This window comes from Sebastes fasciatus, chromosome 13 (genome assembly GCF_043250625.1).
Source record: "Sebastes fasciatus isolate fSebFas1 chromosome 13, fSebFas1.pri, whole genome shotgun sequence".
NCBI classification, from domain to species: Eukaryota; Metazoa; Chordata; class Actinopteri; order Perciformes; family Sebastidae; genus Sebastes; species Sebastes fasciatus.
The window spans coordinates 26,866,447-26,884,101 of NC_133807.1; the positions used below are offsets into that span (position 1 = coordinate 26,866,447).

At 45.0% G+C, this 17,655-nt stretch overlaps 1 protein-coding gene across 8 annotated transcripts in view; it reads left to right on the forward strand.

The window, feature by feature from the left end:
• The window catches only part of bahcc1a (BAH domain and coiled-coil containing 1a), a 104,018-nt gene that overhangs the window by 65,754 nt on the left and 20,609 nt on the right, over positions 1-17,655 (forward strand). For 5 of the 8 annotated variants that reach the window (XM_074656579.1, XM_074656578.1, XM_074656582.1 and 2 more), the window contains 7 exons: positions 8,695-8,820; positions 9,028-11,424; positions 11,782-11,896; positions 11,999-12,198; positions 12,752-12,913; positions 14,227-14,513; positions 15,472-15,817. In XM_074656579.1, coding sequence (XP_074512680.1) covers positions 8,695-8,820; positions 9,028-11,424; positions 11,782-11,896; positions 11,999-12,198; positions 12,752-12,913; positions 14,227-14,513; positions 15,472-15,817 — 3,633 coding nt within the window. The remainder of the gene's footprint in view (positions 1-8,694; positions 8,821-9,027; positions 11,425-11,781; positions 11,897-11,998; positions 12,199-12,751; positions 12,914-14,226; positions 14,514-15,471; positions 15,818-17,655) is intronic. The other 3 variants (XM_074656583.1, XM_074656580.1, XM_074656585.1) reach the window with 3 other exon arrangements.

Genomic DNA, 17,655 nt, shown 5'->3' on the forward strand with positions numbered 1-17,655 from the left:
CGGGGGTATTTCGGGAATCCAAATGCTAAGGATGACAGATAAATGTAATGCCGCCCACTGATATATTAATGCAAGGTCTGCCTTCCTGTGACTTCACTTGTGTCACTTTTTTTGGATTTACACGTTCATAATCTTTCGCTAATTACACCATCTAGTGAACCACGGTCTTTGAAGTTGTCTTGTTATTTCAGCCCTCTCGTGTTTATTTATTTATTTTCTAAGAATAGCCCAGCTGTGAGTCCACGGGGGGACGCCAGTGGGGGGAGTGTTTGTTATTTGTGGTCACTGATCAGCGGCACCCCAGTTGCGTGATGTGTGGTTGGGGCTGATTGGGAGCAGTGCAGCTGAGATGCAGTTTTTTTTTGTGAGTGTTAAGCCATTGGATGCCTCCCAGCCACTTCCTCTCTCCCCCCACACCCCCACCTCGCTCTCATGTCCCGGCCACCAGGGGTTGAGTCAGTGGACAGCTGCTACAGTGGTGAGAATAGGTGACGACTTCTCCAAACAAACATAGAGACAGGATGAATGAGAGACATTTTCCCCTCATTTTGTAAGCATCAGTGTTCCTTTTACCTTCGTATAGTTTCAGGGTTTCATTGTCAAGGATTTTCTTCTTGTGCAAAAAGTAGAATAATATTAATAAGAGTGATGATGATAATGCCAAGCCTAATAAAAGTAATGGAGGTGATTATGACTGGGATTATTACTCAGTTGGCAATGGAGGCCATTATCTCTATTGCAGTTTAATTGCATATAACGCACTAAGAGCATGATTGAATCCAGACTGTTCATCAACCACATTCAGCTGTTCCCTCCTCAAGATAATTGCATATTGTCTTTTTCCTGTTTTGCATAAAAAGCAAGTCATCAAAATGAGCGGCACAATTACCCAGACTCTCGCCTCCTCTCTCCGGGTGTCAGCAGAACCCCACCAGCAGCAGAGCAGCTACTGTCTCGTGTGTGTGTGTGTGTTTGGTGTGTGTGTGTAGCGGAGCATTAGTGTGTCACTTGTAACCTTAAAGATATTCTCTGGATTTTCTTTTCTTTTTTTTTTTAGGCGAGGTGTGTTTTTAAAGTGGCTGTTTGCATGCAAATCCGAGCATAGCAGCTCGAATTTGTATTCAAAGATTACTGTATGATCCTCGTGTCTCTGGCATATATACCTGTCACGGTGCAGAATGTCTTTGTCTCTGCTGTTCTTCTGACACGTTCGCCACAAATTAAAGAGCTAAAATCTAACATGTATTGAGCAATAGATAACAATGATCTCATTAGTCATTTGCTAAACAGTCACTCAGGGCTGTGTATTGGCAGAATCTGGCGATACGTTACGTATCATGATACAAAGGTTACGATTCAATATATTGTGATACTCTAAGCAAGGTGATATATTGTGATTTTTAAAAACTAATTTTAGGAAAACGTAACAAGATAATAACGCATTAATTCACATCAGTTTTAATGCCACTAATTTCTTTAACTCATTATCTATATTATTATTATTATTATTATTATTATTATTATTATTTTTATTTTTATTATTTTTATTGTTATTATTATTATCGCAATTGATCTTTCAGAGGTTGTTGGGGGCTGCTATCATATGAAACTACAAAAACCTAAGGAATCCATTGGTACCAGCCATGTCATACTAGCTTGTCGAGAAGGAGGTTAAATAACGCACCAAACTTGCGATCAATATTGGCAAGGAAAAAACTGTCGTGGCCATTTTCAAAGGGGTCCCTTGACCTTTGACCTCAAGTTATATAAATGAAAATGGGTTCTATGGGTACCCACGAGTCTCCCCTTTACAGACATGCCCACTTTATGATAATCACATGCAGTTTTGGGGCAAGTCATAGTCAAGTCAGCACACTGACACACTGACAGCTGTTGTTGTCTGTTGGGCTGCAGTTTGCCATTTTATGATTTTAGAATTTTATTTTTTGCTAAATGCAGTACCTGTGAGGGTTTCTGGACAATATATGCCATTGTTTTGTGTTGTTAATTATTTTCCAATAATAAATATATACATACATTTGCATAAAGCGAACATATTTGCCCACTCCCATGATGATAAGAGTATTAAATACTTGACAAATCTCCCTTTAAGGTACATTCTGAACAGATAGAAAATGTGCAAATAATTTGCAATTAATCATGATTCAATGTTTAATTTAATCAGTTGACAGCCCGAGTTCATTTGGATCTAGATCTGAAACAAAATTCACATAGTGATAGACAATGAAAAGACATGTGTTGACAATGACAATAATAATAATAGTGCATGGAGACAGATAATAATAAACCATGTCTGTGAGAAACAAGCTGACAATCATTAGTTTTTAGTAGTCCACACAACAAAAATACATCAAATTTGGAAAGAGCTTTGAAAGCTCAGTTATTGGGCAAAAATCCGAGAGAAAAAGATGTGTTTTCAACTTAATCCGTATTAGCGCGGACATTTGTGCGGACTTGGTCTGAGTATGTGCGGAGAGGGCCAGTTAAGTCATGCACACAGACCACATTTCTACTGGGAGCACGAGCGACAAACCATTAGCTGAGTGACACGTTAAGCAAACCTATAAATAACGTCAGTGCATAACAGCGTTGGTATGGTCGTCTGGATCGAGATAACTTTGGCAGAGAGAGTCAGTGAATGTGGTAAAGAGAAAAAAGTCATGTGTTGACTTTTGTTTCAAGATTTATTGTGTCGTAGAAATGCTGGGATATTTATATATAAGGTGACAAGAACTAAACCGTTGGTGGCTTTCATGATGTCAGAGAGTAGCACCACGGATTAAGAGAGGTTATTTAGTGTCAGATTGATTGCCAAATACAGTAACGGCCATTGTGTGTTCATGGGATTGTTCATTTGCTGAGCGGAGACGTGGACTCACTGACACAGAGACGGAGATAAAGAGCGAGATGGGGGGTAGTGTATGATTGTGGGTGGAAGAGAAAACAAAACAGTGTAGTGACCATTTTAATAAATGTATTGTAAAATGTTTTTCATAACACCTGGTAAAATGGATTAGGCCCCTCTGAGCTTGTGAGAGATTTATTTTTTATGTTAGGAGCCGTTATATAAACCCTGAATAAACCCCCTCCCCCCATCCCTAAATCAACTGAAAATTAAAAAAGAAAAATGGACTTTAAAAAAAAAAAAAAAAACCTGCGGGCTCCTCGCAGGCCTGAGGCCAGCTGGCTGCGCTCCAAATGACTTCTTACGTTATGCCAAAAACAATCGCAGTCTCATATCTCTGTCAACACGTATAGACACACACACACACCCGTGCACGCACACACACCATTGCCTGCACACACCTGTCTAATCCACTTCTGTTTGATACGCCTTTCCAAGCCTATCTTCAGTTGTCCATCTTTCCTTCTGCTCGCTTTTTCCTTTTGTGGGATTTAAGCTGCATCCCCCCCACCCACCACCACCTCTCTTCTCGTCCATACTCCTGTTTCTTTCATTCTCTCTCTCTCTCTCTCTCCCTCCCTCTCTCTCTTGTGCCAGCCTGCATCCCTTCCTTTCAATTAGTCAAACCTGAAGAGATCCACCACAGTACTGCCCCTCCTCCTCCCTTTCTGTGTCTTGATGGTTCTGTCACTTTTTCTCAATTAGCGGACCTGACAGGCAGCTCAGCCTGCTCCTCCTCTTCCTCTGCCATGCTCTCTCTCTCGCTCTCTCTCCGTCCTTCTATCTCTGAGCCGATGTAACAGGGTCGTTATGTACCCTATATCTATCTTGTTCTCTGTTTTTTATAATTACACTAAATTGACGGTTTATTTTGACTGGTGGAACCTCCAAACCCCAGAATATGTGCAGTTCAGAGCCCCTCCTCCTTCATTTCGTCTTCTGTGGTCCCTACTATTAATGCCCTTTGCCCCTTCCCATCTCCCTTTTCACCCGATTTGACTGTTATCACGCCGTTCAGTAGGCATTATCAGTCCTTATAAGCACCATAGATGTGGGTTGTTAGGGGCCTACTATGTTGTAAAAGTGAAAGTGAAACTTTAAAGTAACATGTTCTAACCCGTTGTAAAACTGAATGAAACGTCACATTTTGAACACAAACAAAAAAGCCTCTTTAGGTTTAGAAAAAAAAAAAAATTAGTTAAGTTTAGGGAAAAACATCATGTTTTGGGTTAAAATAACTACGAACACAAAGACAACTACACATTGTTGGTTTCACACGGGATGCAAACTCCGGTCTCACACTGTCTATAACTACAGCGCCTGACTTTCACTTCTGCTCCTGTCATAATTACTATAGTCGCTAGAGGTCATGTTCTTTTATACCTTGTTTTTCGGTGATCTACCATGTGAATAGATGATAAAACCTACTAGTGGGTGTAGTAGGCCCCTACTGACCGACATCTATGGGGCTTATAGCGACTGATAACATCTATTTAATAGCCTGACAACAGTACAATTATCCTGTGGGAGAGGTGGATGTCATTTCTTTTTGCTGATTTATTATCCATCCCATTATTTAGCGTACTGTTTTGTTTATAATGTCTATCCCAACCTGTCAATTTATTGATTTCAACGAACTGGCATTTAAAAAAAGCTGTTTTAAGAGTAAATGCTGCTAGCTTAAAGTTACGGCGAATTAAGCTTATTTCTGTACTGTATTCGTGTGTGAAGGAGCTGGAGCGGGCAGTAGATATAGGCCAACTATAAAGAGATCCCGGTGTCACGGCGTCTTTACTATCTGACCAACACAACGCAGAAGTCCACCGGTTAAACCATTTCCCCGGAAACGATACACAAGTCGACATTTATGTTATTTCGCCTTTTAGCAAAAGGTATAAGAGGGAGGAACGAACCACTCTGTCGTCTGCCTCTAATTCAGCTTAATTCTTCGCTGCCTCTAGGTGCTGTTCTATATCCAGCCCCCTTCTTTGTCCTCCCTGTCGGCCTGCTTCTCTCAACCCACCACGCTTGTGTGAGAAATATCCTCAGAACTTCTGGAAATCCCTCCCTGGGATTGCAGCTCTGTTTGTTCTGCCTCTCGCCCCTGCTCCGCCCGTGGAAAGGAGGGCATGCGCTGTGAACTCCCCTCTGTCATTCACTTGCCGATGCTGACTTGTTTATGTGTGTGTGTGTGTGTGTGTGTGTGTGTGTGTGTGTGTGTGGAGGGAAAGAGAGAGCGAGGCTGCTGTGCAGTCAGCAGACTGCACTAAGACCCTGCTCACGTCGCCTGCAGCAGCAGCAGCAAGCGGCAGCAGCTTCCCTTGTCCTGGCCAGATTAATGGCTGAATGGGCTCTGCCGTGCCCAGCAGTCCCCCTCTTGCCGCCCCACTGGAGGGCATGCTGAAACTGAGCGGGCTGGCATTATCGGGCACAGCCAGACCACGCTGTGAAAAGGGATTACGCCGTCAATCGTCACGCTCACAAACAACATGCTGCCGCAGAAAAAAAAAAAAAAAAAAGCCCCTCTCCCAGCTTGGATAAGACTGCCAAACAGCTCTGTGCTTTTCTCCCTCAAAAAAATCTGAGAAAAAACGTCTTGCTTAAACAAAGGATCCCCCCCCACCCCCTCTTCTCCCACTGTAGATGAATTGGCATAAATGTGTGTGCTTGTTAATCATGACAGCAGAGAAAGAGACAGACAAAGGGGGGACAGATAGAAAAATAGGTAAAAGAGAGAAAAAAGTGAGGGTATGTAATTATCGCCCCGCTGCCCTCCTCAGAAAGCAGCACCTCCTGTGTTATTGCAGGACTGTTTGCCCTCTCTGAGCATTTCATTAATTAAGACGGGCGCATGCGGAGGCCGCTCAGAGACGAGGTCATTAAGCCCACCACAACACTCCTCCCTCCCCAGAGCCGGCTCACAGCACCGGCCCCATTGTTCCGCCGGCAGAAAGTGAGACATTCAACACTCGGAGCTCCTGTTAAAACCACGGCGCTGCACACACACACACACGCACACACACACACACACACACACACACCAAATGAACTGCATCTGCGCTTTCCGGGATCAGGTCGCACGCTTGCCAACACAAATACGTCTGTCTTTCATTTAGTTTGTAGAGCCCATGTTTTCCTCTCTTATTATCCCCCGCCTCCTTCCTTCGCTCTCCGTCTGCGAGTTGAAAGTGAGGCTGGAGGGTGGAGGCAGGTGCAAAAGGAGACGTGAGACACCTGAACTTCTCCAGATGACTCAGGGGGTCACTGAGATGGTTGATCGTGGCGCTGGTGTACAGTAGACGTGCTGTCTGAAAAGAAACACAAAATAACAGTACAAGTCTCTTCTCTATATATATCTGTCTCTTCCTCCTTCTTTTTCCTTCTTGCCTTGAAATTGGTTCACTCCAGTGCTTGAAGTGGAAAAAAATAAGTGCCCCTCATTCACATGTTGGCGTGTGTATCGGTCAGTATCGGCAATCTCTTGCGATTTATTCCTATTCCTATTCCTTTAAGCATGTTGTACTGTGTCAGTCATAATCAGCTGTGGTTTTATTGATATATTATTATAATACTTGGGCGATGCATCTTCTACAGTAGGCCTATAATAAATGTTTTATTTACTTTGAATGTACAATTATTTTGCACTAACCACATAACGGTTGTCTGTGTTTGCATTAGGTACATTCTTGGAATACAATTTGCAATGTGCAAATACTCTTGGCACTTTATTCTATTCTAATTATTTATTTATTCCGTTATTCTTTTATCTCGTCTCGTTTTTATTCTTGTATTCATTGTTTTTATTGCGAAGATTTTTAATTTTTAATCTTGTACTTTTATTGTTCTGCACCTACCCATATGCCACCTACTGTGTTCCCTCTGTCAATGATGATTGTGCAGTATGAATGTGTGTATATGTTTCGGTGGACTGCAGAAACTGAATTGCCCTTCGGGGATAAATAAAGCTCTCTGTATCTGTATCTGTATCTGTAATACTCCAATAATATTCCAAGTGAAACATAATAGGGTTAAGGTGGTGTATTTGTATAAACTGTTTTCCTGTGTTATTTATAGTATCGCTGCTGTATAATATATTATAGGATGCCTATAGCCTGGAAGATATAAGGAGATATTGGGTTTTGGGACTCCTCCCTCAAGAAAATTGGAAGGTTTTTGACCTTTTGCACTATTATTATTACTAATTAAATGATTATTATTATTATTAATCACAGCCTTCGTCTGAATATTAAATTCTTCTGAAAATGTTTGCCCTCTAAAATCATATTCTAAAAATCAAAATTTGTATCCATTATCTGTAATAATGGATAAAATGATTAATTATATTTGTTCACAAATAATAAAAAAAAAAAAATTCCCCACATTGAGGGGAAAAAAAATCTGAGATTTCGAGAATAATAGTCATAATATTACGAGAATAAAGTTGTAATGTAGTGAGAATAAAGTCATAATTTTACGAGAAAAACAGTAATTTCCTCCTCCACAAAAGAGGCAATTTCCCCCAGGTCCATGTGGTTCTTTCTTTCGAATAAACACAGTTTCTTGCACAATCTTTTCTTATGATAATGTAGTGCTGATGCGTTCTCACCCCCCCTCCCTCGTCCAGATGCTCTCCACATAGTTTTTATGTTCATACGGCTTATGAGGCGCTGCGGCGTTATGAATCGCCATTATGAATCTCACAGAGAACCTGATATGGAGAGGACAGAGGAGAGTTCCGGCAGCTTGTGAGAAGTTCGGGTACGCAAGAAAAAGTCATGGTACGCAGAGTAAAATGTAGAAATGCCGGGACTGTGTACTGGTGAGTACCGGCCCACATTGAGCACTGGTTCACTCATAGTACATATAGGTTAGTTTTCTTCTTTCCTTATTAATGTAGCATGGAGTAGATGGGGAGGAAACTGGTTTAGTCATGGCTGTATCACATTACATAATATGCTCCGTAGAGGATATTCACTGCAGTTTTATAGCACTGATGTCAGCAAAGAGTTTGCCAAAGTTACAGCACTTTGATTTTTATTAAATCTCTGTCTCGTGTGAAATAATTAATTATACGGTTGTAGCGAAGGGCTAATTCAATTCACATTGATTTGTTTAGATGTTTTAGTTACCCAATTGTGGTGGAAGTGGGTTGTCATAGTGATTCTTTGTCCTAATATTGCGCTGGGCTTTCATCTCAGTCCATGTTTTCCCTCTCTACTCCACCTTCAAAGTCCTTTGTGGTTTTGAACGTCCCGTTGCAAAATGAGTTTTGTGTTTGGTCTAAATGTCCTCCAGATGGGTTTGATGCAATAAGCTGATGCAGTGTACTGGCTTACAGGCCCAACGTCCGAACGACCTTTTGCACCCCCCGATGTAGGTCAGTGAAGGTCGGCCGCTCCGGCTCTTTCGTCATTGTAAACACAAGCTTCAGAATCCGTCCTTATCACTCCATTCAGATGGACAGAGGTGCCACTGCCAGCTCTGAGAGAGAGATAAAGAGAGAGCCATATGTTTCAAAGACAAATTTCATACATTAGAGCAATCCCCAAAGCTTGTCTTGTTTTGTTTGCTTTCTAAACTCAGGCAGGGAAGGCAAACACGACGGGCAGAGCCAACACTTATTTGCGTATGAACGCCACCAGCTGCATTGGACCTGAAGGATTATGCTGGGTTAGCCTGGATAACTGCATCTCGGAGGTTATTGTCCTGTCTTATCAATTCTCCCTCTCTCCCTCTCTCTCTCTCTCTCTCTCTGCTCTCCATCTCAGCAGCTCCAGGGTATCCTCGATTCTCAGGGAGTCTGGCCCACACTTTCCTTCCCATGAGCCACTTGGATCACCATGCCAACAGCGGGGTTCTCTACGGGCAGCACCGTTTCTATGACACGCAAAAAGGTGAGGCGCGAGATGATTAAAATTCAATCAGACAGAAATAAGACATTTAAATCCAATTTATACAACATAGTATGGTGTAATTTGATGTGGGATATTGATACAAGGATGCCTGGGGACGCTATCATGAGAGCTGAATAATCTAATTCTGTCATTGCCTTTTCCTTTCTTGACTAATGCGCTTGTCTTTACTGCCTTCCTTCCTCTCAGAGAACTTCTATCTCCGAGGTCTCCCGTCCCAGCCGCCTCTCATCTCAGCCAATCACAGTCTGCCGCCGATGTCCAGGGCAGGTTCAGGACACTCTCAGGGGTCCTGCAGCAGAGATAGAGATCCAGGGGTAGGGGCGGGTCTGCATAAGGGTCTCAAAGAGGCGTCTGTGGAGAGAGGAGTGGTACCTGTGAAGGACAAGGAGAGGTCCAGTAGCAAACAGGAGGCGAAAGAGAGACAGCAGCAGCAGCAGCAACAGCAGCAGCAGCAACAACAACAACAGCACCACAGCCACCAGCCGCCACAGCCCACACACCACCACCATTCCCACCCCCATCAGCAGCACCCACATTACCCACAGCACCCACTGCCCCTGGAGGAGGTCAACAGTCGGGCCCTGGAGAGGCACAAGGCGGCCCTCACGATGGAGTACAGCAAGGAGCACCCTCAGAGTATGGGCAAGCCCCTCAGTGCCTGCTTGCACAACGGCAAGATGCAAAACGGAGATGCAGGAACTGGAGCGGGGGCTAAGAACTCCATGTCCAGCTGTGGGGGGGAGGGCACCGCCCTCGGGGCCTTGGGGGGTGGGGGGAGCAGCCAGGGCAGACATATGGTGTCCAGCGGCGTTAGCCGCTGCACCAAAGAGGGGGTGAGTGGGGAGATGAGGATCAGCGAGCAACCTTCAGACTGTCTGGAAAGGGGTCAGGCACCGCTCCACCACTCCCTGTCCTACTCTGTGCCCCCACCCTTACACATGGGCTCTGCCGCCGGAGGGGCACACCCCCATCCGCATCCTCACGCTCACCCCCATACGCATCCTCACCCAGGGGGCTTCCACTGTCTTCAGCTCCACCCCAGCCACCCACACCACCCACATCATTCCCACCACGCACACCACCACCCGGACTTCTTCTGCCCGCCCCCTCCTGCTCCTCTCGCCAACCCTGCCTCACATGAGAGGGGGCCAGCCAATGTGGGGCGAGATCCTAAAGTCACAGGGCCTACATTTGTGCCATCTGTGGCAGGCCTCGGGGACAAATCTAGTGGGCCATTCCAGCTTGGTAACCCCGACTGCCACGGTGTGGGCGGTGGAGGGGGAGGCGGCAACACCAAGGATAAGGTGATAGAGAAGAATGGAGGCAGTGGGCACCATAGTAGTTGGCACAGGAAACAGCAACAACAGCAGCAGCAGCAGCAGCAGCAGCAGCAACAACAACAGCAACAGCAGCACCCATACAGAAAGACAGAGAAGGCTCCAGATTGGATGCAGTCCCACCACCAACACCTTCAGCCCTCACAGCTTCCTCCACCCCCCCAACTGCAACAGCCTCCGCATCCCCAACAGCAGCACCAGGTTGTACGATCCCGCAGCGCCGAGTGTATCAACAGCGGCGTGGACATGGATGTGTTCAGACCCTCGCTGCCCCAGGGGCCCAAAGCTGGACACTCTGTCCCTCATTCTGTCAACACTTCTCCTTACAGAGACTGTTCACATCCAGGACCCCAACCCAACTCCTCCCCACTTGGAAGTAAAAGCATGGGTCAACACGGCGGGGCTGGAGCGGCCCATGGTCCCGGAGGTAGCTGCTCCTTACAGAGAGACGGTCAAAAGGTAGCCAGGATACGCCACCAGCAGCACGGCCGACCTGGCCCGGATGCTCCTTCTCCTGCTGAGTTGAACCAGGGGGCTAATCAAGAGCTGAAAAGAAAGATGGAGATGTCTCCTTATGGTTACAGCAACAGCAGCGGGCAGCATCACCACCAGCAGCCCCCGGTGCCACCCTGGGCCATGAGGCCTCCCCAACACATGCCACAACAACCCGAGGAGGAGCAAAGGAAGTCTTACATGGAGTTAGGGAGCACTGGTGGGCAGCTCTCCCAGCAGCAGCAGCAGCAGCAGCAGCAACAACAGCAGCAGCAGCAGCAGCAGCAGCCGGGAATGAGCCTGCCACCTCCCCAGCCTCCCCCCGCACCTCCCCTCAATCAGCAACAGCAGCAGCCACAGCAGCAACCTGAGCCCCAGGGCCCAACTCAGGGGGAGAGCAGCGCCATGAAAAGCTTACTAAAGTACAGCAACCAGCAACAGCCGCTGCTCCTCTCCCAGAAGAGTCCCTTCGGGGGGCTGGGAAGCCTCAAATCAGGTCCTGCTGGGGGGAGCTGTGCCGTGCAGGGCAACAAACAGACTCTACCTTCCCGAAAGGGCCCAGCCAATGACAACGAGCGCCCTGATTACAGCGGGCGGGGCCGGGAGATGGGGGACGCAGGTCACGGGGAAAGTGAGGTGCGACAGCCGCCAGTGGGGATCGCCGTGGCCGTGGCCAGACAGAGGGAGCCACCTTGTCGTTCAGCGGACAGTCATCCCAACAGCCGACAAGGCAGGGTGCATCCCTCAGTGAAAGGTAAGCAGTCTGGGTCACTGACTCATAAACAGAGGTGAAGGGAACGGAGAGTATTTTTTTTTCTTATCTGTGACCTCTTGATGACCTACTAGCTGGGAAAACAAACAAAAAAAGAAAACAGAAAGCTGAAAATGCATGAGAAATATTGGTGGCTCTGAGCATTGTGATGAGACAAACAAAACATTAAGTAAAAGTAGAAATACCACAGCCTAAAAATACTACATTTCAACTGATAAGCACTGTCAGTACTCTACGTCCCTTTGTGAGTCATAGTAGTGTTTTGATAAATTGTGTGAGACTTGGGAACATGTCCTTGCCAGGTGAGAGCTAACGGTTAAGCTAATGTTTGTCTTGCAGGACCGCCCCGCTCCATGTATCCTTCGGACCCCACCGCCGAAGAGGAGAGGAAGAGGATGAGCGGGGAACAGATAGGTTTGACTTGCTTGGACAGAGAGAGAGATGCATATATCAGGTAAGCAACTGTCAAGAATACCCATTTCAAAATCTGTCATTGTTAAAAACCTTCAGTGGTCTTCATTTGCATTTCCTCATGTTTGTCTCATTGTGATACCAGGGATAATAAGGAAAGGGTGGAGTTTGCAAGAATCCACCCCTCCAACAGCTGTCACGGAGACCTCACCTCTCATCTCATGGTCCCAGGCGGGACTTCCCTCCAGTCTGGCCAATTAGGAGATCCTGCTGCACATTCTGCTCATCATCATTGGATGCCAAGAACTGGAAGCCCATCCCTTTGGATGACAGGACACTCTTACGGTACGACATTATTTATTTGGAAATTAAGATTGTTCTTACACATCCCAGCTGTGTGGCTTTTTACAGTGTTATACATCATGTAACAAAGGCAGTACAGTCCTGCTTTTCCTTTTTTTCATGGTTTAGGTAAAAAACAAAGATGTTCCTATGCTCCATCGACTTACAGGTCATTAATGCTTTTATATAATCTTGCTCAGCAGCAAATATTGAGTTTCCTTTAGTGCCTACACAACTCTGTGTCATCTCAAATTTGTGCAGAATTCAGCAGCCAGGATTTTACATTATGCTGAAGAGGACACATCATTTCAACTTAAAGGTGCTAAAAATGATATCCAGAGCATCAATATCAATAGCAGCAAAAAACTCTTTGCTATGTGAAGATATAGAGGAGTAATGTCTACCTGAGCAGAGAATGAAGTCGCTCTCCCTCTCTGTGTATTGTAATCCGTGATTTGTTGACATAGCCTAGGGCGTTATGGCGTTAACTTTGACAGCCTTAGTTTTACCTAGTATGTGATGGGTATATAAATCTAAACTCATTCTTTCTATTAAGCAGGTATAGGTCATACGGCCCTGCACCAGAATCTGCCCCCAGGTTTCTCGGCGGCCATGCCAGGCCCTCTGCAGCCAGTCCTGCCTCTGCCTCAGGACCCCTCCGCCCAGCTGGTGGTCCTGCCCACTGAGCCCCCCGCCCATCCTGCGACCCACCACCTGGGTATGCCATAACCTTGATTTCTCCTCTCTAAAGCGTATTTATATGCATGTGCTGCCACACACACATGAACATTATTACATTAACATTAAAAGAACCGTCGGTTTAGTTCATCAGCAGTCTTCGCAGGATCACTTCCTGCGAAGACTTGCTGATGAATTTCCCCTTTAATGGGCTCATTCACAGACGCCACGATTCCAACATTTCCTGCACGCCACCTGCTCGGCCCAGCAGGAATAGGGCTCTCGACGGGTTAGGGTACTCATCCGAACACACACAAGCATACACTGAGTGCCACACCAGAGAAAGAGGAAGTGTGAGAGTGAGAGAGAGAGAGAGAGAGAGAGAGAGAGAGAGAGAGAGAGAGATCACTTCTCAAAACTCATTGTAGACGCATATTCAGCGAGCAGGCTGTGACATTTAATTAGCTCACGATCTTCGACGGTACGTTTCCCTCTGTGCTCCACGGGAGTTTCAGCTGAGAAGGGAAGTGCATCCACAAGAAGCTTTCCCACAGGAAACATCCAAGTTTATGTCTCTGAACAAGGGTTGTTGGTGTGTCGAGGAGAAAGGGGGTGGAGGGGCGAGTCAAGGGGGAGAGAATAGAAAAATTGGGATTTTGAGGCTCCTATAGGCCCACTACTTCCCAAGTGGGTCATAGCACATCACCCACACCACGAGTTGTACTGATCCTTAAAGCCACATAATAAGAAAGGTTGTCCACCCACAGACATGGGAACTGAGCTTCCTGCTGGGCCCTTTCGCAGACCCTTTCCTGCTGTTGGGCTGGGCAGGTGGGACTTTTTTTGGGGGGCGGAAAGTCCAAGCTGAATGCTCCGGCGAGACACATTTCCCGCCCAGAGTTTTGACCTCTAATCAAACTACAGCTATCATCATCTGTTCACATTTCATCATTGTCATAACTTTTTTTTTCCAGCATTCCAGCTAATTCTCAAGGCAGTTCTTAAAAAACAGCTTTCTGTTCAGAGCGGGGGAGAGTGTGGGATCGCTGCAGCCTGGGGAGATGTTGCTCTGTGAAGTCAAAATCTTTCTTTTTTTTAAAACATTTGTCTATGTCCTTGCGATGAAATGTGAATTCAATGATTTTTAAATGATCCATAATGGTTTCACTTTATTTGAAATGGGTGTGTGGGAGGTAGATAATGACAGGATAAGGATATGGATAACTGTATTCTAGTGTTGTTGTGCGTAGTGTTGATGATGAATCCAAGAGAAAAAGGTTGTGCGTATGTGCGTGCACGTCTTTTTGAGGTAGCCCCCTCCATCACAATCCTCCTCCTTTTTTTTCTCATTAGATGTGATGGAGCAGCCAGGGCTGTGGCCCCCTGTGTACGGCGCCCGGGGCCCACCCTCCCACATGCAGCATCCTGCTGTGTACTCCCGATCCCAGTTTCTACGGCAACAGGAGCTGTACGCTCTCCAGCAGCACCAGCAGCTCCAGCATCAGCATCAACACCACCACCAGAACCACCAGTCGCAGCAACCACAACCACAGTCTCAAACCCAGCAGCAGCAGCAGCAGCAGCAGCACAGAGCTGCACATGGCATGGACATGCAACATCATGCCACTCATAATTCACAGGTGATTATTAGTCACAATATGCAGGAAACATTAAGATTTTACTGTGAAGCAAGTTTGATTAACATCTATCTATCTATATCTCTATCTATCTATCTATCTATCTATCTATCTATCTATCTATCTATCTCTATACCTCTCTATATCTCTATCTATCCATCTCTTTATATCTCTATCTATCTCTATACCTCTCTATATCTCTATCTATCCATCTCTTTATATCTCTATCTCTCTCTATACCTCTCTTTATATATCTCTATCCATCCATCTCTCTATAGCTCTATATCTCTATCATCTCTCTATATATCTCTACATCTCTATACCTCTCTATTTCTCTATCTATCCATCTCTCTATCCCTCTCTATATATCTATCCATCTCTCTTTATCTCTATACCTCTCTTTATATATCTCTATCTATCCATCTTTCTATATCTCTATCTATCCATCTCTCTATATCTCTCTATATCTCTATCTATCCATCTTTCTATATCTCTCTATATCTCTATACCTCTCTTTATATATCTCTATCTATCCATCTCTCTATATCTCTCTATATCTCTATCTATCCCTCTCTATCTCTCTATATCTCTATCTATCCCTCTATATCTCTCTATCCCTCTCTATATCTCTATCCATCCATCTCTCTATAGATCTCTACATCTCTATATCTCTCTATCTCTCTATCCCTCTCTATATCTCTATCATCCCTCTATCCATATAAAAGAGAAGAAGCAGAGTGAGTGAGTCATGAGTCAGCTTTTCTCACATGACTATTTAGTCTATTTTTAACTCCCCTAAAATGTTCTGGGATGCTGACTTTCTCTCAGGAGTGAGAGATGGAGTAATGGAGTAAATCACTGAATCTAGGCTGCGGAGCAAGTAGCTTTTTGTGTCACTGACTAGATTGCAAGGAGCTGGTTATTATGTAGAAGTGAAAATAACTTAATTTTAATGCCACAGATGCAGAAGAGGCCGGATGAGCCCTCCAATGAACTAGAGGAACTAATTTCGGAGCCGAGAACATCCAAACCTGCCAAGCCCTACTCCTACAACCCACCTCAGAGGAACACGTCTCCCCCCGGGGCCTGCGCCGCTCACCTGTCCCCTTGTTGCCAGTCCCCGTCGCTGCGACCGCATCCCAAAAGCACTCCTTCTACACCCTGCCCCGCTCCCAGCCCCGCCGCGGCGGCCCCTCACTCACCTGCCATCAGCCCCGCCCCGCCTCAGATGCTCAAGGGTGCCGAATCCCAGGACAAGCGAGGAGAGGGACAGCCCGCACAGGATTACCCACAATCCCTGGAGCCCGGTAAGCAAAAGCATCTAGATGCAAACAAAAATATACAAATGTGCCTCAAAGTCTTCCAGCTGCCTTTGATGCACTGTGTGCTGCGGCTTCAGGATGAGTGATAACATCAAATAAAAGCCCGTCAAAGAACATGCTGTTTGTAATCAGCTTAAGATGCAGCTAGTTACAGATGTTAAAGGGGAACTACGGCCATTTTCATTGGCCATATTCCTATGGTCTAAGACAGTCCAAAAAATATATTAGTAAACATGAACAACCTTCTCCCAAATCTGAAAACTAGAGTGCTAAAGTGCAAACTTGTGATGTCATAGGGTATAAAGTGTGGAACTGCTCCATAGACAATGAATGGGGAGAGATTTAATCTATTTTATTTGTGTACATGGAGATAAATTTCCTTTTTTTTCAGCACAACTTTCAACAACGTAGTCTTCAGAATCCAAATCAGAAATACTTTACTGATCCCCGAGGGAAATTTGTGGCGTTACAGTTGCTCTTGTATAAACATAAGACATGTAAGAAAATAGAAACAAAGCAGTATTTAACATGTCAATTATGTACATAATGCTATAATATAAACAAAATATATGTAAATAAATATAAGATCTAAAATTAAGAAAAAGAGAATATTAAAAATATAAATAAATATAAATATTTATATTAGGACGTGCAATAAATAGCATATAACCACAGTGCAAAAAAATTAAATACAAAATGCTGAGAAATGAGATCTATCTTTCCTACGAATGTCTAGCAGCACATGACGCACTTGTCAATTTCCACTCCAGTCTTTTCAAAATAAAACTGCTTAGTTGGTTTTAGAGAAAAGATCGACTTGGTTAAAAAAATAACACAGAGAGTGGCGTAACGTAAGTACGGACGTAACATGACAAAAACTACTTGATTAGGTTTAGGAAAAGATCATGGTTTGGCTTAAAATAATTCTGGAAGTGGCGTAACTTACTGTATGTACGGAAGTTACGTGACAAATAAATCAACCCTCCTGGGTGAAAGTCCGGTGTTTAATGACCCATCCATCCACCTGATCTCCTCTCCACGTAGCGTTTGCAGCTCTTTTTTCCTCCCAGTTCACAATTACGTGGCTTACATAAGAATTGATTTTGTGCTGACCATCATGAAAAAAAGGGAAATTTGTGTAAAAGTACACAAATCAATACATTAAATTTCGTCGTAAAAAAGAAAACAAACATTCTGTGGGTCCATAAACTCAGTCTCCCATTCATCGTCTATGGAGAAGCTCCAGAGTTTATGCTTGATGACATCACAAGTGTGAGACTTACTTGTCTGGTTTCTGGCTTTGAGAGAGAGGAGCTCATGTTCACTAATATTGATTGAACTTTACTAAACAATGGAAATAACATGTTGGAACTCTTAATCTGGGTGGTATTCCCCTTTAAGCCAAATAACTGACACAGCAAGAGAAAGAGGACAGTGAATTCTAAGATCACCTTGTACATTATATCCAGTGGTAATTGGAATAGCCACTGTTGTAAATGATCCTTTTTGTCTGCTGGTGTGGTGGTAATATGTGTGGGTGGCTCTGTTGGCAAGCCCCTGATTGACTGAACAGCTCAAAGCTGCAGAAAATGGCTGCCGGCTGAGCCGGGACTTTCCGCTACCGTTACCTCAGTAATGACTGAGAAACACCTCAATAGCAGCCCCTCGCCTCTCCTCCACCCCCACACAGGCCCCGCACTCTCTTCATCATCATTAATGTCTGGCTAACGGCCGCCGCACGCCAGAGGAATTGTGTCAGGTGCTCTGATAAACCAAAGCCTGGCTCTCTTCAAATAACACACTCGCACAAGGTTGCATGTGGT